Source organism: Podarcis liolepis, assembly GCF_965112155.1.
Source record: "Podarcis liolepis genome assembly, chromosome: 1".
In the NCBI taxonomy this organism is placed as follows: domain Eukaryota; kingdom Metazoa; phylum Chordata; class Lepidosauria; order Squamata; family Lacertidae; genus Podarcis; species Podarcis liolepis.
Window position 1 is genome coordinate 42,761,819 of NC_139554.1, and position 23,367 is coordinate 42,785,185.

The 23,367-nt window shown below is 45.0% G+C and overlaps 2 protein-coding genes across 6 annotated transcripts; one reads left to right on the forward strand and one right to left on the reverse strand.

Moving 5' to 3' along the window:
• Window positions 1-1,844: 1,844 nt before the first annotated feature.
• CCDC32 (coiled-coil domain containing 32) lies at window positions 1,845-10,475 on the reverse strand. 2 transcript variants are annotated; one of them, XR_014527829.1, is made up of 4 exons: window positions 10,245-10,388; window positions 7,257-7,512; window positions 4,506-5,672; window positions 1,845-4,127 (listed from the first exon to the last, which is right to left on the reverse strand). XR_014527829.1 is itself a non-coding variant. In XM_083510636.1 (4 exons), the coding sequence occupies exons 2-4, from the start codon at window positions 7,498-7,500 to the stop codon at window positions 3,859-3,861; spliced, it is 543 nt and encodes a 180-aa protein (XP_083366762.1). In that variant the 5' UTR covers window positions 7,501-7,512; window positions 10,245-10,475; the 3' UTR covers window positions 1,845-3,858. The 2 variants fall into 2 exon arrangements, 1 of the variants encoding a protein (XP_083366762.1); XM_083510636.1 differs by having other exon boundaries at window positions 1,845-4,000; window positions 5,516-5,672; window positions 10,245-10,475.
• A 269-nt stretch (window positions 10,476-10,744) lies between these two features.
• On the forward strand, window positions 10,745-23,196 carry LOC310709923 (protein-L-isoaspartate(D-aspartate) O-methyltransferase-like). 4 transcript variants are annotated; one of them, XM_083510051.1, is made up of 9 exons: window positions 10,745-10,937; window positions 12,555-12,696; window positions 15,647-15,751; window positions 16,799-16,830; window positions 17,685-17,789; window positions 18,486-18,606; window positions 20,007-20,092; window positions 20,573-20,742; window positions 22,682-23,196. In XM_083510051.1, the coding sequence occupies exons 2-9, from the start codon at window positions 12,585-12,587 to the stop codon at window positions 22,692-22,694; spliced, it is 744 nt and encodes a 247-aa protein (XP_083366177.1). In that variant the 5' UTR covers window positions 10,745-10,937; window positions 12,555-12,584; the 3' UTR covers window positions 22,695-23,196. The 4 variants fall into 4 exon arrangements, with proteins under 4 accessions (XP_083366177.1, XP_083366178.1, XP_083366179.1 ...); XM_083510052.1 differs by having other exon boundaries at window positions 10,932-12,215; XM_083510053.1 differs by having other exon boundaries at window positions 10,936-11,318.
• Window positions 23,197-23,367: the final 171 nt, after the last annotated feature.

Consider the following 23,367-nt stretch of genomic DNA (forward strand, 5'->3'; position numbering starts at 1 on the left):
TTGAAATTGGGCAGGCATAATGAGATACAAGGAGGCCTTTGTGTTCCGCTTCTGGCCCTCCTTAAACAATCTGGCTGAATCCCGGTGACATTAAAAGGTACAAAATCATGTATATTATATATTTATGCAAAAAAATCTAGGGGTTTCATTTTCACCCTCTGCATGCTGCACCAGTGAGGCTGAGTTATTGGTTACTGGGGCCAGATGTCAGACAACAATGTTCAAGGCCATGTTAGGGAGGAATATGTGTATGTTGTCTGGGAGGAAGCCAGACCTGCTTTTCTCAGGCAACGTGTTCCTCAAGAGGTATCAGAAAGAAATGTTTGAAAATTGATGAACGACTATTATAGATAGATTAAAGAGGATTTACTCCACTCAACTATTTTGAGTACAGGTTATAACAATGTATAAAAGCCATAGCAGAAATTGACAACTGAACAGGCGATGTGTAGGGAGAAGGGTTGAGTGTATTTTGAAATGATAGTTGGGAAAGTGATTTTATTGGGACCAGCAAAGAGGCGACACCTGTGGGTGGGTGGGAAGTCAGCTTTTAAATTTGTATTGAATTTGTATTCATTTGGTGGCAATTTATTAAAAATTATGGAAAATCAATAAAAAATATTGGCAAAATCAACACAGAGGAAATGGAAAAGTGTTTTAATTGATGCCTCTTCAGAGTCTAGGGCAATTGCCGTGATTAGCACTAACAGTACATTTTAAAATAGAAACAATATGATGTCACACCCACACACCCAGGAGTAGTTTGACCTGCCAGGATAGCAATTGCTCCATGGATTTGTCATTTAGCAGGAAATAATATTAACTGTGTAATGAACCCAGGGTTTGTGCCCATACACTGCATCATGCGCAGGGACCCAGTTCTGCTTCTCTTGTCTCCTGCTAAACAGGGAACATAAGCCTGGTTCACATGACATGGTCAACCAAATGGTGGCTTATTGAGACCATACAATCGTCCAGGCTTCCAGAGATGGGCTTGCAGGTGCTCTGCCCCAATTCTTTTTGCTCCCATACTGAGCTTAGCTGAAGTTTGGCTTAGCATGCTATCCTAAGCAGGGTAAGTTCTCCCTTCTAACCAGGAACATAAAGGTAAAGGGACCCCTGACCATTAGGTCTAGTCACGACTGACTCTGGGGTTGCGGCGCTCATCTCACTTTATTGGCTGAGGGAGCCGGCGTACAGCTTCCGGGTCATGTGGTCAGCATGACTAAGCCGCTTCTGGCAAACCAGAGCAGCGCACGGAAACACTGTTTACCTTCCTGCCAGAGCAGTACCTATTTATCTACTTGCACTTTTTGAGGGTGCTTTTGAACTGCTAGGTTGGCAGGAGCTGGGACCGAGCAACGGGAGCTCACCCCGTCGCAGGGATTCGAACCACCGACCTTCTGATCGGCAAGTCCTAAGAAGGCAGGCAGGCAGGTAGACTTGGAGGAATCTGAAGTTGGTGGGGCAGTACCACATTTTCCCTAATGGACCAGCCTCCACTGGTTCTTGCTGTTCCCTAGTTTAAATTTGCCTGTTCCTAATTCTTCCCACTTAACCGTTCCCTCTTGCTACTTCTTTCTCAGGTCCCGGTGTCTCCTTTTCATAGAATTATAGGACTGTAGAGTTGCAAGGGACCCTGAGGATTATCTAGTCTGACTCTGCAATGCAGGAATTTCAACTAAAGCATCCATGACAGATGGAAATCCAACCTCCAAGGAAGGAGGGCCCTATCCTTTTAATTCACTGGGAAAGGGTGTGTGTGTGTGTTCCTAACTCCTCTACACTCTGTATAGAGCCTAATGCACTGACGACACAAAATAAAGACAGCAAACTTTAAAAGCCTCAGTTCTGAAATCGCATGTTCTTCTATCACAACACAAAAAAATGTGAAGAGCCACAAAGGTACATCACTCATACAACAGGCAAATATGTTTTGATGGATCAAGACAGAAGTCAGTGAAACTCAATTTTGAAAAGGCATATTAACTACGCAAATAGACAACCTAGAGACTATCCCACCAATGTCACAGCAATATATGCAGTTCATCATCCATAACGTATTACCAGAGCAGAAAAACTCAGAGGCAAGTGAAACATAAAATGATGGGAAATAATGTAAACTTCCCCAATTTTGAGATGTTTTGTCTAACAAATTTCCGGATTATTTAAGCAAAACTGCAATTTTGGAGAGGAGGCAACCACAGCACACATTTCCAAATACTTCATAAACACATATACCTACTTGCATACTTTAACCGTGCTATGCTAAATTTTTTCCAGGTTCGGCATTTCCTATTTTGCCATCTTGGCTTGCCAGCAGTGCCAAACCCAATTCAGCTATTGCTTTGTTACCTTTTTTAAAAAAAGCACTCTGAGACCAGTGAAGTCACTATATGGCCATTCAGACATAACAACATCACCAATGGCAAACAAAAATATTCAAACCGAGTTTGCCTTCAATGATATCACCATGCAATCAGATCCGGTTGTCTGCATTATTGCAACTGCGCTGTTTGCAAGAAGCAAAAAGTCAATGAGGGAAAAATGGCACAAAAGCAGCAACTGGCCTGGGCTGCTACGTATGTTGAAAGGTATCAGGGAAGGGAGCAGTGAAGGGCTATGGATGGCCACGGAGTGAGGGAACGTAATGAAAATGAAGTCAAGGACATGACATGTGGCTGCAGCACAAACATTTTCACCTCCTTTTGCGTACACTGCCACACACAAAAAACACACACACACAAGTGAATATGCCACAGGGAGTAAAAAGGTTAATGGAATACATCCTCCTTTTCCAGCTCACAACTGATTTCATACTTGGTCTTATTTATGCCAGCTAAATTCCTACAGATTTAATTCCATATTGTTTTGGAATACATTTTTCTTTTCTTCTTGCAGCAAAGGAAACTGAGAGTGAAGAAGAAAGCATGGCTATTCTATTAGCTGGAAAAGATGCTTGGGGAAATCAGATCTTATGAATGGCAAAGCAAAGTAGCTCCATTCCAGAACAGTTTTAAATTCAGAGTTTTAAGAAAATAATTACATGAGGTGCTACACTTTTCAATTCAAGACCTGCTTGCTTGCAAGGACAAAGACAACAATTTTAACAAAAAGAGGGCTGTGTGGGTTTTTCCAGTAGTAGACGCTTCATCTCTTCAAGACTGAAACTGAATGTAAAATGTAGTGGTGTGTATTTTATCCCCCCCATTTTTTTTCCTTCCTAAAACCAAAAGCAAAGGTTGCCAAGATCACTCAAAACTGCACCGGCAGTTGCTTTTCACTTCACAGAGGAAAAGATACAGGCACGCTTGGGCTTAGAAAAAAAAAGTTGGGAAAAGAGATACACACGAGTTTCAGTCTTAGAAGTCATACATTTGGGGATTATATGCTGTGAGGAAAGGAATGTTTCCACGTACTGAAATTTGAGAGTACAATGTTTCTGCACAGTCCATTGCAGTGCGAGGTGACGAATTGTCTGAAATAATGCAGTTTACAGGATCCATATGCATGCAAGTCCTCCAAAAAGAATATAACAAAAACCTCTGGGAATGATGCAGACCCAAAGAAAAGAGACCATAAAGGAGAAGAGCGAAGCAAATGGACGAACTCTTCACTCCCATGCCTGACTCCAGTCCATCTCATTATCCAAAGATTATAGCCACTGCCTTTTATGTTCAGTCATCTTAGTAGATTCTTACATATGACTAGATTTAAATCTGCAACTTCAAAGCCACTGAAATTTAAGAAGTACAGTGGAAAGTGTGGTCTACTATCACCAAGCACTGGCACTTCCCTCCTCTTGCTGCTTTAAAGGAAACTGCACCAGCCCCCGGACTGGAGGCAAAGGTCAACATTTCACTGTTCTACAGCCATCATCAGTTCTTCTTCTGTCTCTTGCTTCTCTATACGAGCCTCGAGCGGAATCAAATACTGCACTTCCTCAGTGCTGACAGCCACTTTCTCAGGCTGTAGCCAGCGCTTCAAGTGTTCCAGAGTGCTGAGAGAAAGCAGAAAGGGCAGGGAACAGTAAAGAAAGAAGGCAAAAGGGCAGGATCAGCCCCCACCCCATCCCCACTAATCATTTCAACTATTTTCTACCTAAATGTAATGGAAGGAACTTTTGACTGTCAGAATAAAGTAAAGGTAAAGGGACCCCTGACCATTAGGTCCAGTCGTGACCGACTCTGGGGTTGCGGCGCTCATCTCGCTTTATAGGCCGAGGGAGCTGGTGTTTGTCTGCAGACAGCTTCCGGGTCATGTGGCCAGCATGACTAAGCTGCTTCTGGAAAACCAGAGCAGCGCACGGAAACGCCGTTTACCTTCCCGCCCGAGCGGTACCTATTTATCTACTTGCACTTTGATGTGCTTTCGAACTGCTAGGTTGGCAGGAGCAGGGACCGAGCAACAGGAGCTCACCCCGTCGCGGGGATTCGAACTGCCGACCTTCTGATCAGCAAATCCTAGGCTCTGTGGTTTAACCCACAGCACCACCCGCGTCCGACTGTCAGATTAGAGAGGCCCAAATTCAAATCCCACTCAGCCCTGAAGTTGGGTGACCCTGGACCATTCACTCTCTCTGTCCAAGCTACCCCACATCTTAGAAAAGGTTCGGGTTTGGGCTAAACTCCAACAGTTTAGGGAATTCTGTGACAAGCAGCTATTGAGGAACACCTATCAGTTCAGCACAGGCCCTCTCCAGAGAGGGCACACTGCAGATAGGAGAGTCCCTTGTTCCCCTATGAAGAAACACACAGAAAACTAGCACAGAGAGAAATGGCTCAGCTAGAACAGTTCTCCAATGGACTAGTTTTCTACATGAAATGAGTTTTCGACCTAGAGCAGAAACAGAAGAATACACAGATAATAGGAATTGGGGGAAAGTCTCCTCTAGGGTCAGACTAACAGGGCAATCCAAACCCAGACCAGGCAGTAACAGGGCATGGTAAGAGTGGTAGAGACACCACTAGATCTGCAGCCCTGTCACTCACATCAGTTGGGGCAGAAGGCGGGGGGGGGGCAGGCAAATTGCTGCACCAGGCCATTGGCCAACAAGTGATGGCAACGGGGCTGGCTCAGGATCCAGTGGATCTTGGTTCAGATCAGCCCATCTTCCGGGATTCCCCATTTGGGGGCTTTTGGGGGCTACTGCAGGCAGTAAATGCACCACACCTGCACATTTGGCGAGTGGAATGGAGTTCCATGCCATCAGAGTGATGCTGGTATCACTTTACGGGGGAGGTCTAGGGGGGTGCTGAGCAGAGGGATGACTCTGCCTAATTCAACCCTGCTTCCCCACAGCACAAAGGGGCTTTTCCAGTCTGCGCATGATGCACTCTGCACATGATCAGAAAAACACCCTAGTGTGTTTTAACCTGAGCCCTGGCACTGAAAACAGGGCTGAGGGCAAACCGTGGCTTGAATTAAGAACAGCCCGTATTCCATAAGTGGTGGGCACTTCTATAAGATGCACACTTCAAAAGCCATTGCATGAATAAAAGCCTCACTGAATTACCTCTCGTCAGATTCAGTTCCCTCCGTGTAAAATTCAGACTCAGACTTCTCCTGCAGAAACCTGTCCCAGCATTCTTTCTTCGCTTGAGAAAGAGTGTGCAGCATGTCTTTGGAGGTCACCTCCTGTGACAAACCCTTTATCCTCATCAATCTTCTCTCTAGAGGCAGGGAGGGGAAATCACACAAGTGTGGCCAAGGTAGAGTCAGGAATTTTCAATCCAAACCATTTCATGGGTTTTCATATGAATTGTAAATCACCATTTAAGGCGGGGTGATTCACCAGTGGCTGTCCGTTGTTGCTGGGCCACCAACTCCCATCACCCCTGACTATTGGCTGCGTTGTGTGGGACTAATGGGAGTTGGAATCCAACAACATCTGGGGTGGATGAGCACAGGTTCGGCTAGGCCTGGGTGATATACCGTCCAAAACTGGCTTGAAGTCCATATCGTGATATCTAGGGTTGCCATATGTCCAGGAAAACCTGGACATGTCCTCTTCCGGGGGCCAACATGCCCATCTTTATTTCAGACATCATGATATATTGGTATATTGCGATGTTTCGCTGGTGATATAGCACAATGTTGAAAACCAGGTATTGCCCAGCCCTAGGTTGGGCACCTCTGATTGAAAGTATCCATTTTACCGCAGCGCTATATTAGATATTTCTCTTCCATGTCCTGACTTTTGCTCATTTTAATTTTGTAAGAGAATTGGTAAAAAAGAACTAACATGCAATGCCTCACTAAACTACTTTTCCCTCCACTGCCCACTCATGTTCTCATTCCCAAACCCATAATAAAAATGGAAATCAGAAATGGTTCTGCCTTAAATCTGTATCTACACTAAAATAAACAATGGAAGTACATTTCATTCTAGGTTAAGGATCACTGCTCACCCATCTGCCTAGAAATATTTGAAAGGAGAGACTCAATTGAAATTATTGTGTGCAGAGCACACAAGCAAGAAGTTTAATGGAAGTCTTCAAGTTCTTGTTCTGGAAATTTAGCTGCAGCAAATTCTTTTCTTCTCCCAGCAGAACACTAGATGGATTATATTCCTCTCTCGCTGCACAAAAGTTATCGGAAAGAATAATCTAATATACTCTTCAGAGTTTTATGCAGGAATAAATTAGACGAAATTGGTCAAAGGTTTTCTCTCACACATTGCCTGTTTCTGTACTGACAATTATCTTGTCATTCCAATGCTCTTAGAAATAAATTGTAGAACCTTTCTGAAGTCCCGAGAAGATCCAGAAATGTACAGGAGAGACTGAAATCAATGATTAACCAAAAAGTAGCAATGGTCACAGATTTTCAGGCCATGTCCACCTATTGTGGAACAGATCCATTGTCTTTAAGAGGCATAGGCAAACTCGGCCCTCCAAATGTTTTGTATGAATTGTACAAATGTTGTACAGTTCCCACCAACCCTGACCACTGGTCCTGTTAGCTAGGGATCATGGGAGTTGTAGTCCCAAAACATCTGGAGGGCAGTTTGCCTATGCCTGGTCTTTAACATATAATTTTGGACTGAATGGATTTTTAGTCCAAAAGCCTTTATTTTCAGCTGATCAAAACACTAATACTTGCTGTTTGGGATTAAATGCATACAGATGAACAATTCCCCCCCCCCCTCCCGGCCATGTTACAGTAATAATAATTACAATTAATAATTACTACTCTCAAAGGTTAGGTATTGACTGCAACAAATTCTCCAACTCAGCAGCTCCCAATATACTGACCTAAAGATGCCAAATAGGCATCTGAATCCTTCAGTGGTGCCCAGGGCTTCATGCTTTCTTGGAAAGTGGGGTTCATGACTTCGTTCTGACTTTCCACATGAACGTGAGCATCTGTGAACGAATCTGCAAATGCATTGCTTGACTCATCATTCTTGTCCGGATGTGGCAGGGAGGAACAGATTTCAGCCCAGAGGTCCTGGCTGGAAATCGTGACTATGGAGTCAATACTTTCAATCATTATCATGATGGAGAAATCCTGGGGGGGAAATATGTAGTTTATGAACTGCGTAATATAATACATACATCTATATATTTCCTCCCTCTTCTATCCTATAAAGATGAGAAGCCATGGGATTTTCAGTTCTCCTTTAAAACACAACAAACAAAAACAAAAACCAGAAGTCAAACTGCACAAGAAAACTGAGTGCTTGTAAAAATCCAGGCACCTAAACATTTTGGCCTAACCAGTGGCACCCTCTACAGAGATCAGCTACATCTCATTAGCTCCTAGAATGCCCAGCTGGTGCCTAATTTTTTGCAGATTTTACGCATTCCTGTTTCCATGCACAGGATTAGGCTGTACAGAGTGGATTTTTTGATATATATATTTTTGGAACAGTTAAGGCATCATGCTTATGTTTTAAATCACACAAGTTACAGCTTGAAGTACTTGTCTGAAGCTGCAATTCCATACCCACTTACTTGGGAGTTAGGCCCAAGAAAGCCAATGATACAAAGCTATGGGTAGACATGTGTAGGATTGCACTATAAGTGAACTTGCCTCGGTTTAGTAAAATTACTATTGCTATGCTGCAATGTCCTGCACAGAGGTTGTACCTGTTCACCTTCCCTTTTAAAAATCTAAAACAAGACCTGTGTCCCACGTAATAGCCTCTTCAGGTCCAATCTTCATCAGTTCCAATATGCCATGTCTAGGGAAAATGTTACGAATTTGGAGGGTGGATCTGAGCAGACATAGCTGATCTGGTATGTGTCACAGACTGAAACAAAATACCGTATTTTTCGCCCCATAAGACACACTTTTTCCCCTCCAAAAATGAAGGGGAAATCGGGGTGCGTCTTATGGGGCGAATGCCTGCAAGCCTCGCTCGCCCGGCAGGAGGTCCCACCGGGTGCGCGAGGCTTGGGGCTCCCCCTGCTTCGGGCGAGTGTCAGCAAGCCTTGCGCTCCCGGCAGGAGGTCCCACCGGGTGCGCGAGGCTTGGGGCGGCAGCCTGTGCTTCGGGCTCCCCGTGCTTCGGACTGCTTGCGCGCACGCAGAAGCTTGGGGCGCGCTGAGCTCGGCACGCCCCAAGCTTCTGGTGTAGCGCAGCGATCCGCTAGCCCTGGGAGAGCCCCGCGGCTCTCCCAAGTCTAGCGGACTGCTTGCGCGCACTCTCCAAGTAGGAATCTTTAGGTAGGCAAAAGAAGGAAGGTATCAGCAGGCTTGGAGGAAACTTCAAGGTGTGCAGCCATACAAAAAATATTTAGGAAAAAAATCTAAAGGGTGGGAATAACAGAAGAGGCTTTATTTAGCATTGTTATGTACTGAGTTGAAGAGGATCCAAAATGCAGCAGTCCGATTGGTCCTAGAACAATAGGATTCAGAATGCAGCAGTCTGATTGGTCCTAGAACAATAGGATCCAGAATGCAGCAGTCTGGTTGGTCCTAAAACAATAGGGTCCAGAATACAGCAGTCTGATTGGTCCACAAGAGCCACCCAATCCAGCTCCAGGTGGAAGTGAATCCGCAACCTGATTGGCCTACAGGAGAATCCTGGAATTAGCCAATCATGTGGGGCCCATTGTGTAAATAATGTATATAAAGCAGACATTCTGGGGGAATTTCCATTCCTCCTCATCACTACGAGCTGAATAAAGTGCATGAAATCCACTCTCGACTTCGAGTATATTTCAAGCATAGACCTCAGCAAGTGTAACTGCCACATTCTGGGCAGAGATAGCAGAAGTGATAAGTCTACACATATGCAGAAGGGGCAAACTAGGTATGTGCAAAGCAGAAATGTCTTTAAGTCGCTGCTTGTACTTCTTGCAACAGGGAAACAAAAGAAAGCCCAACAAAGACTGATCAAGCTCAGTAGGCACACTTAATACCATAGGAGTATCGCAGCGTGTACCGGGAAACCAGAATTAAACGCAGAACAGGACATCTGCTACCGGTATTTCTAAAGGACGGTCGAGCCTGTCTACGTGTGGTGTATCATTCGTGTGTGTGAATGTTTTCATGACCCGCGTTTCGCACGTACATCTTACAGCTACAGTCAAACTAGTCAACTGCTAAGCGACCGGCTCTTTCCGATGGTGTGAAGCAGCAGGTTGGGAGTAAGGCCTCGGGGGTCGGGGGGGGAGGGGCTCGGAGAAAAGCCACAGCAGCCACCTCCCCTGGTCGCTGGGACCAGGCCAGGCTTCTGCCACTGGACTTCGGACACACGACCCTCCAAGTCCACAGACCTGGGATCCGGCTGCGCACGAGATAAAAGCAATAGGACACCAGGGACAATAAGGCAAGGGGATAAAATCGTATTTCCCCACCATCAAGAAAAAGTGGGCGCTTTTGCAACCATAAATTGGGCGCCAGGACACACCTCCTGAGTCTGAATTGATTCTAGAATGAATTGATTTTAGAATGCACAGTATTTCAATTAAATTATTATGATTTTATGTAAAATGTGCTATTTTTTTTACTGTTGTTAGCCGCTCTGAGCCCGGCTTCGGCTGGGGAGGGCGGGATATAAATAAAAAAAAATTATTATTTATTATGTGTGTTTGTGGCGGCGATGACATTCGGAGCAATCCTGAGAGCAGCTCTTGGCATTAAGGTCAGGAGACCAAGCGCGCCTGGCGGGAGAGGCCTCTCACGGTGGCTTTTCCAGGTGGTCTCCTGCCTCCCCCGGGGCCTATGGGCTCCCATGCACCCGCATCCTCCCCCCTGCCGGCGTCCCCTCCTGCGCCCCTCCTGTTCGCCTACCTGGAGCGGCTGAGACTGCTCTGGCCCCTCCGTCGCTTTCAGAGTCCACAAAGGGCAGAAGTCTCGGGAGCCAGGAAGGGCGGGGCGGGGAGCGAGGAACAGACTGTTGTCCCAAACTGGCCAATCAGGGAACACAGCACAGCTTTCCCGCTCCCATAGGCTGCGGAGGGATACCAATCACCACCGAAGCTTGGCAAGTAGCAAAGGAGAAGGCTGAATGGTTCGCAAACAAGACTTCCGGTTCCCCTTGACAAACTCGGGAGGTGCGGGGTAAGAACGGTGGAGAAATCAATGAGAAATAACCTCTGGAGGCAGGGCGCGGCGGGCGTGATTATTTCACAGCAGAGGAACCAGAAGGACCTGTCAGCTTTATCGCTACGTCATTGACAATTTTGCACGGACATGCCCCCCACCCCTCAGGCCCCTGAGCATGGAAGTGCCTAAACAAAAACCGGAAGTGATAATATCTTCATTTTATCCGATCTCTTTAGGAACCGTCGCGCGCGACGTCTTAAAGCCGGGCGGAAGTTTCTGATCGGCGGCTTCTCTCTCCCACTTACGTAACAGCGTAAACAACAGCAGGCCTCAACTCCCCCAGTTACTCTCAAATGCCGTAATAAGCAGCTGCTGCTGAAAGAGGAGGAGCTAGGAGGGCGAGAATGCGAGTGCGGAGGACTTAGTGCGGCTGCGCAGGTGAGTCCGCCTTTTTGTGGGAGGGGTGGGATCCTGGGGACGGAGCTGCCTTTTTGGGGGACAGCAGTCTGCTCTCTCTTCTTCTGGCGCTTGGGAGGGAGGCATCAGAAGACCCTCAGAAGAGGAGTCGGAGCCCAGCCCAGCCCACCTCCTCTTACCACTAAGGAGCCTTGCATATGGGCTCTTCCCTTCCCCCACCTTCCCCATCATAAGACACCAAGAGGGGAGGGCGTTGACTCTTCAGTTGAAGTGCCTCTTTTTATGCTCATCTTTTAGTGGGGCGGACCTTTCCTTTTATTATTATTTATCAAATTCGTATACTGCCCTTCATCCAATGCCTTGTTTTTGCTCTGAGACACACATGCTTTGAGGAACAGATATGTATGTTTGACGATGGTAATAACACTGTGATACCATTAAAGGCTAGCCCATTTATTATGGCATCGGGTTTTGTGGGCGGCAGTCCATTTCCCTCATATACATGAAGTGTCCTAAGTTACAGGTAGATATTTATGTGGGTGGAAATTGCAATCAGTGTGGTCAGAGGGAAATGCAATGCAAAAACAAACGCCAAGTGAGATAATTGTTATTTATGTTATTTGTGTGACCACTCACACAAGAAGGTTGGCAACTCATACAAGTAGGTTGGTAATGCATGTAATATTTTATACACGTATTTTAAAAATCAATTTTCCCATTCGTTCTACAAGTTGGTGTACTGTAAGTCGGTGATCTAGCTTTGCAGACAATTGCAGTCACAGCCCAGTCTCTACAAAAAAGAATAGATGAGCACTATTGCAAATTATTTCACTTGTTAGCTTAACCTGCCCGCTCCCCTTTACTGGCCCTCCCTGCCCACACCTACAGCCTTGGCCGTGTGAGCCGGCTGCCTTTGACAACACATCTTGAGTCCCATTAATAGGCAGCAAAGTGGCTGTTGTTATATTTTATAATTTTATTTTATAATGTTACAATTATTATTGTAGTCTTACTGCCAGGAAGGAGGTGTTTGTAGGATTTTCTGCCTCACGTGCCAAAATAGCTTTGATTGCCATTGGCTGCAATACGCTCTGATTGTAGCGAGGAGGACATGCCGTGCACTGCTATGTGCCACTTGGCCTCAAACAGTAAAATATCTTGGCCAACTCCTTACGTTTATCAATGTCCTTAGTTTATATCTATTTTTGTCATTGTGATGACAAATTTTATTTATTTATTAGTACATTTGTATTCCACCTTTCTTTCCAAGGTGTAGACCCTTCTTTATCTACATACTCAGTGAGTTTCATAACACAGTGGGGATTTGAACCTGACTTTCCCAGAACCTAGTCTAATACTCTATCTCTCTTCTAACTTCTTGGACTGGTGTTTGGTTTTTTATTTTATTTTTTAAAAAAAACTTATTAGCAGTACTTTTATTGACAGCCAACAGTCTGTTATTATTTGACTTAGACGGCAAATGTGTTCTCCAGATTTCCCTGTATTGCATCTGTGCATCTGTTCTTAATCTTGGCTCCTTCTGCGTATGGAGGATTTGGTTTCTATGAGGCGTTACATGATCTTGCTCTAAATATAAAAAAACTTTCTCTCTTTGGTTCATTGTGACTGGCTGGTCAGGCTTGGGAATCCCCTGCACATTTTTATGGGATGAGCTGTACGCTGCCTTTTGCTACCTTGCTCATGGGACTCCTGCTGACAAGAACCATGGCCTGGACCTCGACTGGAAAGACACATGCGGAACTGATCAACAATCTTTACAGTAAGTACAATACAGAGCAAACAGAACCAAGGACCGGCAGCAGCCTGACGTTCAGGGCTCGCCTCTAAAACAGCTGATGAAATGTTTGGATACTGTCCAAAATCCTCACTTATTTTTAGCATTGTTGACTTGACACCTATTTCATGGAGTGGATGTCAGTGTGGAAACCTGTTTTAAAATTCTACCTGCATATGAGCTTTAAGATTCTGGGCTCGTGCCTGTCTGCTCTGCCTGTGTATTCAGCTATACAAGCACCACAAATGATACAATAGAGAAATCCATTCTAAGCATCTAATTTAAGAAAGGTTATTCAGAGCATGCAGAGGCTCAGCTCCCCTACAGCTGAGGCAGGTAGCCATTTCTTCTAATGAGTTTCTTTGGGAATGCAATAATCCATAATTGTCATCCTCCTCAGGCTGCCTGTCTTAGATGGGAGCTTACTCAAACAGTACAGAAACCAGGAGAGTCAATCTGCCAGTGGCTAGGATGGCCAGAAAAAAGCAAAACAATTAACTGGGAACCTTTCTGTATTTCTCCATCCAACGATTTTTTATTTTTTATTTTAAATAAAATGAGTACCATATTTTTCACCCTATAGGACGCACTTTTCCCCCTCCAAAAATGAAGGGGAAATGTGTGTGTGTCCTATGGGGCAAATGCAGGCTTTTGCTGAAGCCTGGAGAGTGAGAGGGGTCGGTGCGCACCGACCCCTCTCGCTCTCCAGGCTTCGGGCAGCTCTCCACAAGCCTTGGGAGCCCGGCGCGACTTCCCGCCGGGCTCCCAAGGCTTGCGGACAGCAGCCTGCAACCCGAAACCCGGGGAGCGCAGCAGGGCGGGCTTCGGGCAGCTCTCCGCAAGCCTTGAGAACCCGGCACATCTTCCCGCCGGGCTCCCAAGGCATGCGGACAGCAGCCTGCAGCCTGAAACCCGGGGAGCACAACGGAGCGCGCCCTGGGCTTTGGGCAGCTCTCCACAAGCCTTGGGAGCCCGGCGCGACTTCCCACCGGGCTCCCAAGGCTTGCGGATAGCAGCCTGTTCTGGAAGCTGGGGTCGGGGGAAGCTTGGGCTTCCCCAGCCCCGTGCCTGGGGGGGAAATAATTTTTTTTCTTTATCCCCCCCCCAAAAAAAACACCTAGGTGCGCCCTATGGGCCAGTGCGCCCTATAGGACGAAAAATATGGTATATTTTGCAAGTTACAGCCCTGCCATTGCACCTGCTTTTCCTTGTGCTCACCCAGGGCACAACTGCAATGTTAGGCCAATTGTGTGGATCTTTTCTGTGGAATGGATGATAATGTGTAAATGACATCCTAATCATTTTAGCATAATCTGTCCAGTTCTACAGGTGAAATCTTAAGTCAAGTTTATTTCCCCAGTCACACTTTCCCAAGCTGTTTTATTGAACGTCAAACCCAGCTTAAAGCACTGTCTCTGAGAACAGATCACTTTGTGTTTGGTATTTTTCTGTAAAGCCTTCATATGGAACAGGACTGATCAGGGTTTACTTTTACACAAAGCTATTGAGAGCAATTGCTTTTTCTCTTATTTTACATGAAGTGTAGCCAGAGACCTGAATGTGAGCCTGTTTCCAAATTGTCCAAATGAGCTGATTTCTATTTTGCGGCTCATGGGAACAGAGGGACCAATTATAATCGGGGCAAAGGAGAAGCAGAACCTCCCCTGCATCCAAATCCCAGCTTGCTATTGCTGCTTAGGATGGAAGGTAGGGAGAGTGGTCCATTTTTGCTTCGCCAGTTCCTTGGGCCCCTTGGGGAATTTGTGGGCTTTGGGTCTGAAACCTCTGTTGCCTTACTCCTATAATGCCCGTATGGGGCGGGGGGCGTTTCTACTGGCTGCCTCTGGCAGGAGACCCACTGGCAGTAGTGTCCCACCATCTTGGGTGGAGCTTGGGCTTGTTATGTAATGGAGCCACACCGCAAGCAAAGACGTGATGCATCCTAAACTGCCCACCTCTTAACACCAGAGGGTTAGGATTGCAAACCTGTACCAGCTTTTCACAGGCAGTAGCAGGGTGGTCTGCATATGTGGACTTATTTGCATGAACTGGAGCTGAGCAATGTGGCTGGGTTTCAGCATCAAAGGTTTATTTGCTGAATTTGGAGTCTAGAGCAATAACCCCCTTTCCCTTTCCCTGGTGTGTTGCATGCATGTGTATGGATAGATAGTGGATACAATGAGAGCCTGTGTGGTGTGGTGGTTAGAGTGTTGGACTAGGACCTGGGAGTAAAGGTAAAGGGACCCCTGATCATTAGGTCCAGTCGTGACTGACTCTGGGGTTGCAGCGCTCATCTCGCTTTATAGGCCGAGGGAGCCGGCGTACAGCCTCCGGGTCATGTGGCCAGCATGACTAAGCCGCTTCTGGCGAACCAGAGCAGTGCACGGAAACGCCGTTTACCTTCCCACCGGAGTGGTACCTATTTATCTACTTGCACTTTGATGTGCTTTTGAACTGCTAGGTTGGCAGGAGCAGGGACCGAGCAACGGGAGCTCACCCCGTCACAGGGATTTGAACTGCCAACCTTCTGATCGGCAAGTCCTAGGCTCTGTGGTTTAACCCACAGCGCCACCTGCGTCCCTTGGACCTGGGAGACCAGGGTTCAAATCCCCACTTGGCCATGAAGCTCACTGGGTGACCTTAGGCTAGTCACTGTCTCAGCCTAACCTACCTCACAGGGCTGTTGTGGGGATTAAGTGAGGAGGGACAAACCCATGTAGGCCACCTTGAGCTCCTTGGAGGAAAAAGTGGGATAGAAATGCAATAAATAAATTATTATTTTTTAAAAAAATAACAGTGTAAATTGAGTACCTGTCTTTGGATCACAGTGCAGTAAAATTCAGTACTGAACAACCTAAAAGTGATACTAAATATAAATAGTAATAAAAAGTATTCTGCTGTCAGCCTTATTATCCTCTCTCATGTTTTTCTGTAGAAAATGGTGTGATTAAGTCTCAGCAAGTCCTTAAAGTGTTGTTGGCAACAGACAGATCCCACTATATCAAGTATTTTCCATATATGGACTCTCCTCAGTCAATCGGTAAGAAATGTTGCTATAGATTGCAATGTCACTTAAAGGAAATACTGCATATTTTAGAGACCATATTGTCCATAGCATTGTCTTTTAAGAACTCTCCAAATCCTAGAATCTAAAGTTGGGAGGGATCTCAGAAGTCATCTAGCCCAGCTTCTGCTTAGATATCTCCAGCTTGCTACCTCCCAAGGCAGGACTGTTCCACCCTTGAGCCATTAAGAAGCTTTCCTAACCCTTTCCCAGCATCTGCTTCCCTGCTACTTCCACTTGCTGATTCTAGTCCTGTTCTCTGGAGCAAATCCCTGTGAACAAATCTACTCCTTCTTCTACATGACGGCCCTTCAGATATCTGAAGGTGGCTGTCAGGTCTCCACTTATTCTTCTCTAGGCTAAACGTACTCGGCTCTTTCAAGCATTCTTCATAGGGCATAGTTTCCAGATCTCTTAATGATCCTGGTCACCCTGCTCTGGACACCCCCCTAGTTTCTCAATGTCTTCCTTAAAATGTGGCATCCAGAACAGGACTCTACCTCAGATGCAGCCTGGCCAGTTTAGAAAGCAAGTGAAACCATTATTTCTTCTCATCAGGACACTATGGCTTCTGTTCAGGCATTGGCTTTTTAGCAGCTGCATCACACTACTAACTCATTCAGCTTGTGCCGAGCCAGGTCTCCTCCACTCTATCCTTGCACCTTCATTTGTGTGTTTTGTACCTAAATGCAGGACTTCGCCTTTATCTCTGTCAAATGCCATTGTGTTAGTTTCAGCCCAGCGTTCTAGCAGCCCAAGATCGTTTGACGTCTTAATTCTGTAAGACTGAGAGTTGTCCTTTGCGCATGGGCTGCAAAAGTAAGCTCTGAAAAAACTAGCAAAGTGGACAAAATATTCTACAGATAGTATGTCAAACTGAAAGCTGGAAATCCTTAGGTCTTTGAGCTGTCTAGGAAAACCGAAAGGGCAGATTTGTGGTGAGAAACATCCAAATCGCTAGAAAATGCTCCAATTGTTGTAGTTATAACATGAAAAGCAAACTTATCCACAGCTTTCTTTCAGGGTACAAGGCAACCATCAGTGCTCCTCACATGGTAAGACATACTTTTACATCCAATAATATACAGTATATGCATTGATAGCATTCAGTGGTTGAGGAAACACAAAGGCCATGAACCATCGCAGCTGCCTTATGCAGAGTCAATTCATTGGTTCATTTGGCCGAGCGCTGCTTTCTCTGGCTAGCAATGGTGCTGGTTTTAGGCAATCTTCTGTGGTCCTGTTGCCTGAGATCCCCTGAATTGGTGACGATGGTGAATTCTTTCTGCTAGGCATTGGCTGAACAATCCTGTGTGCTGGAAATGCGTGTAAACAAGCCCACCGGTTTTGGGGTGGTCCCAAACCCCTTAGAGCTTAGGACAGCTGTTCCTTGCTTCATTCAGGAATACAGGTTGCACTCGCTGCTGGCTGGCTATCAGGTCAGAAATGTCCTTCTCATCATGGGGCAGAAGTAGGTATCTTGGCCTACCGCTTGACATCACCTCCTTTATCCTGTCTCAAGAGACAGCATCTGCCTTCTTCAGTCTCAGGCCCTTCCCCTCCCTTTCCATGACAGCTACTGAGGCTTTGAAGCCACCAGGAGGAGCTGGAAAACTTGCAGGCCCTCTCAGTCTCACCTCACCCCTTGCATATCATCGAGGCTCCTTGGGAGCAGGCAGTCTAGTCGTTTCTTCTCCACACCCTGTGTGTGCCTCTATTGCAAACTTTAACATGCCTCGGAGAAATTCCTCAGCTGAAATATCTGTGGGCGTCAACTTAGCAGAAGCAACCTCAAAATCTTTAGTAAGACTGTGTATCTTAACCATCCTGCTTCTTGTTGCCTTTTGGCAAGGGGATCGTGAAAGATGCCGGTGTGGGAAGAGTGAAATATAGTTGCTTTCTCCCACAGCATGCTCATGCCCTTGAGTTACTGAAGGACCAGCTAGTGGAAGGAGCAAAGGCGTTAGATGTCGGATCAGGAAGTGGATACCTCACAGCTTGCTTTGCAAGGATGGTAAGCAGAATGGAAATTGAGAGGAAATCCGTTGTGTTTTTTTTCCCAATTTGGCTAAAAACGTCTACTTGTAAAGCTTACCTTCTTAAAGAACAGATGATCTTATGCATATGTTTGGTGTTGCTTCTCTGTAGAGCAGGATTTGACTGCTGAAAATGATTGAATTTGGATAAATTGCAAGGGGTCTGCTAAAGTGAATTTTAGTTTTAACACAGTTTTAACAAAAGCAACAAGAAATGCCTCTCTACATATAGAATTCTGAAACTATTCCTCCACTGTCCTGCCAAGTGAATTGCCTAGCACTGGGGGGGGGGGGGGAATAGAATGAGGCTGCAGTCCTATACACAGCTACTTGGGAGTATGTCTCAGTAATTCAACGTGACTTACGGTAGTTCTGAGCAGGCATGCATAGAATTGTACTATAAGATTTTCCTCCATTGGAATTGGCCAATTAGTATATTTAATGATCATGTGGAACGCGGGACAGGTAAAATTGCAGGAATAACTGCAAAGGGACTGTTCATTTTCAAGGTAACCAGTCATTGGAACTATCCTTCTGTCATTCTAAAACTGGATGGAGAAATAATTGGATAAAAATTATCAGGCATTGCAAAAAAGGGAACCTCTCTGCTCTCTCAGATAATTTTGTTTGTAGTAGTAACACAGATTTGAAGCACATGTGGCATCTCTTGACAGGTGGGTCCCACAGGGAAGGCAGTGGGAATCGAACACATTGAACAGCTGGTTCATGAGTCCATCAAAAACCTCAGAGAAGATGATCCCTCTTTATTGAGTTCTGGCCGAGTGAAACTTCTAGGTGAGCATCGGTATCCTTTGCAAATTTGATGCTTTTGAATTACGGTGCTGGAGGAGACTCTTGAGAGTCCCATGGACTGCAAGAAGAACAAACCTATCCATTCTTCAGGAAATCAGCCCTGAGTGCTCACTGGAAGGGCAGATCGTGAAGCTGAGGCTCCAATACTTTGGTCACCTCATGAGAAGAGAAGACTCCCTGGAAAAGACCCTGATGTTGGGAAAGATTGAAGGCAGAAGGAGAAGGGGACGACAGAGGGCGAGATGGTTGGACAGTGTTCTCGAAGCTACCAGCATGAGTTTGATCAAACTGCAGGAGGCAGTAGAAGACAGAAGTGCCTGGCGTGCTCTGGTCCATGGGGTCACGAAGAGTCGGAAACGACTAAACAACAACAACAACAAAGCTAGAACCCCTTCACACTTGTGAAAACTTTACTTGGCAGGAACGGTTTCAGCCTAGCAATAACCCTAAGATTTGTTTCATGAAAATAAATGAACAAGCTACTGCAGAGGATTGCACATTTAGAGCTAGTTTTCCGAGCCTGCAGCCTTAAGCACATTTACTTGGGAATAAGCACTATTGAGCGCAATGCTTACTTCCAAGTAACCACACACAGGATTGCAATGTAGAAGTATATTTTTGTAATGCAGTCTTCCCAGCCTGAAGCCCTCCAGACTACAACTCCCATTGGTCCCAGTCGCATGACCATTGGTCAGGGATAATGAGGATTATGGTCTGAAACATCTGAAGAGCAACAGGTTGGGGGAAGCGAGAGCAATGACTTCTGAGCATCTAAAAAGTAATGGTAAAGGACCCCTGGACGGTTAAGTCCAGTCAAAGGCGACTACGGGGTTGCGGTGCAGGAGCCAGTATTTGTCCACAGCCGGCTTTTCCAGGTCATGTGGTCAGCATGACTAAACCGCTTCTGGCACAATGGGAAACCGTGACGGGTACCAGAGTGCATGGAAATGCCATTTACCTTCCCGCCTTAGTGGTACCTATTTATCTACTTGCACTGGTGTGCTTTTGAACTGCTAGGTTGGCAGAACTGGGACAGAGCAATGGGACCTCACCAACGTCACACAGATTCGAACTGGCAACCTTCTGATCGGCAAGCCCAAGAGGCTCAGTGGTTTAGACCACAGCGCCACCCACATCTCTTTAGCTCTGCTTTCCCGATTCCACCTAACCTTGGTAATATCAAAGAGCACGGTTATCTTTTTCAGGTGTCTCACTATGGCTATTATACTTCATTTTGATACCCCCCAGTGGCAACATAATCTGCATACAAGTCATCCTTGCACGAAGATGCCAAGTGAAAGGAAAGGCAAAGGAGAAGTGTATAGGAGAAGCTGCCATCTGAACAAGAACCTTCACTGCACATTCTCTTTCTCTCTCCACAGTTGGGGATGGCAGAAAGGGGTACCCTGAAGAAGCCCCTTACGATGCCATCCATGTTGGAGCAGCTGCACCCACAGTGCCAAAGGAGGTAAGAGAGAAAGTTGCCTGTCTCTTTCCTCTCAGCTCTGGCTTGGAACCTTTTTGAAGTGGTTAATTTACTAAGTCTAGAAGACAGTTGTGAAAAAAGTGTAACCATATGTTTCAGCTGTTATCATAAGGAAAGAGAACTAAAATTGAATAGAACAGAGACAATGTTTTACGTTCTGAAATCTCTGATGGCCTGGAGATTTGACCATGTTTCTATTGACATGAGGTGTAAGAAAAATGGTTCACTCTTGGCATTTCTCAGCAGGCGAAACATCACACAGAGTGTTTAGGTATAAGTGAGTAGCAAATGTGTTGCCATTTTTAATTTTAATTTTGGAAATGGCCACTTTTCATGGACTACTTCAGGAGCTAGAGAACAGTGTTCAGTTTGTCTTTCTTCCCTTTTGTGTGTACGTGGAAACTGAATTTCTCCATTTTGTTTCTGTTTTGCCTTATTGCTCTTACTGATTCTTACTACTAGTTGCTGAATGAGCTGAAACCTGGAGGACGACTAATTCTGCCCGTAGGGCCAGAGGGTGGAAACCAGGTTTTGATGCAGTATGACAAAACCAAAGACGGGCAGATTGTGGAAAAGCAGCTGATGGGTGTGATATATGTCCCTCTGACAGACAAAGAGAAACAGTGGCCTCGGTAAATTATTAATAAGCTCGTACCCTCTTGTGTTCCAAGGCATTGCTGGATAAAAGCTCACTTTCCTCACAGTTACAGCACTACTAAAAAGAGAATCCCCATAGTTACAACACTACTAAAAAGAGAATCCCTATTACAGGGTGTGTTTTATCAGGCAAAGATACTAATATGCTGTGAGCAACTTCGTAGTGAAACCATTTTTTAAAAACCGTGTATTCTCTTAAAACAGAGAGTAAATGTCTTGGGAAACATACAGGGAGTGGGAACCTTTGTCCCATGGACCAAATGTGGGCTGGCCTGGGTCCGTTTGTCCCTTAAGTCCATTTTTTCCAGATCATACCCACCAGTCAAACCAAAAAGTTTCCCCACCCCAATACGGAGGTAACTTAATGTTCTTTTTAAGACTATGTAACACTGTGATTCCAGGCACTTTTGCAAGAAAGCCCAATTGAACAAAGCTAAGCTTAATTTTACGTAAGATTGTAGTCTTCTCACAGGCATCCGGTTGTGAGAACATGATTCCAGACTAGATGGGCCACTGACCTGATCCAGCAGGCTGTTTTTATGTGGATTTGTTTGTTTGTTTATTTATTGCATTTACCACCCACCTTTATCTTCAAGGAGCTCAAGGTGGTCTTTAATTTAACCTCCATAGCAACCCTGTGAGGCAGGTTAGACTGAGCATTTAAAAAATGATATTCAACTGCAGTCAGACATAATGGCTAATTGTGGTTTAATTAAAGCAGGATGTACAGTGGTGCCTCACAAGACGAAAATAATCCGTTCCGCGAGTCTCTTCGTCTAGCGGTTTTTTTCGTCTTGCGAAGCAACCCTATTAGCGGTTTAGCGCTATTAGCGGTTTAGCGGCTATTAAAGGCTTAGCGGCTAAAAGGCGCTTAGCGGCTTAGAAAAAGGGGGGGAAGCGAAAAAAATCGCAAGACTCGCAAGACGTTTTTGTCTTGCGAAGCAAGCCCATAGAGAAATTTGTCTTGCGAAGCGCATCGAAAAACAGAAAACCCTTTCGTCTAGCGGGTTTTTCGTCTTGCGAGGCACTCGTCTTGCGGGGCACCACTGTAAACGTCAATGAAGTGGGGAGGACGGGACACTGAACAATGGCAAGCCAAGAGCTGAGTTTTCAAACCAGGTTATTATAGCTAAACTGTTATTGGGCAAGAGATAGCCAGTGTTTCCATTAGCCCTTGTTCACAGGGAAAATATAAGACCAAGTAGTGATTATACTGTGCCTCGTGATACATGGGATAAGGAAAACTCTATTGCCTCTTGTAAACACAGATGAATAGGTAGAATCTATGTTAGGAAAATCAGTCAAAATGTATATTTAAAAGGCCCACAAACATCAATTTTGAAGGTCAAAACTTTGAAACAGGTCCATAATATTTGGCCCAAGAAGATCCAGCATCTGCTGGGGGCATTTAATACAAATGATGCTATTGGCATGATCCTTCCCTGTGTGGAGGCTTTGCTTGCATGCAGAGACAACACCCACAAATGGCTATTTATTCCCGCTTCTATATATAAAAAAATGTTTTTATATCTAAAGTTTAGAAAATCTACATTGCCCTTTCCCAATATTCATGTCACTTCCCAACATTAAGGTCTTATTTTTGTAAATGAAGAGTAAAACTCCTGAATCAAATGAATTGCAGAGCCATCATTTTCTTGGTGTGATCAAATCATCATAGATATTTGCATGTTAACCTAATGGCATTTCCCTTTTTATCTGTGATTTCATTAACTGCTTATATTATGGTCTCTACCACTTAGCTGTATATATTATCTTTGAGAAAACTGAAGGCAAGGAATACCATTTCACTTTGGGCAATATTTTCATCTCTCCAGCTAAGTGCGAACACTTGATTTTTGTGAAAATATATTCATGTATGTTTATATTAATTGTCAATTGTCTCTTTTTCTTTAGGGGTGAACTTTAAAGATCTTAAATCACTTTTAAAGGATCTTTGGAAAACCTGTGAACTGTGTTTGGAAAGAATAGGCATTCTTATGCCGTGCAGATAAATGCATAAGGCTCTGCTTCTTAAATGGACTTCTTTAATACTATTAAAGATAACAACCCTTGTAATGTGAGGGAAGCTAGGATCAGTCCTTCCACTAGGCTAACAGATTCATTTTCTGTTAACTCCAAGAACTCTTGGAATTGGAAGGCAAAGCAGAGTAATAGGTTAAAGACTGATAACTAGCATCAGTCTAGCTGTTTCATAGGATACAAAAAAAATCCTGCATGCGGAAGCAAAAGAAAAAATTGAGGTGGGTGTTTGTGCACAATATGCCTTTTTATTATGCAAGGATGCAATGCTTATGTGGCCGTCTGCTGTTGGGAGAATAATTTAATTGGTCTTCTACTTCTGAAAAAGGACATAACTGAAAATAGCCCGCAATTGTAACATCTCAATCTAATAAACTAGTGAACTTGGATCTTGCTTTTCTTCTTTGTTTTTACTATTACACTCATAATACAATTTGTCCTGCTGGATGAGGACTCTCCTCAAGCATCTGGTTTCATCAGTAGCCACCCATCTGTTTAAAATCTCACATGTAAGTCAGGATACCTGTTTGTTCTTACCATTTGGTATTTGAAGGTGTACT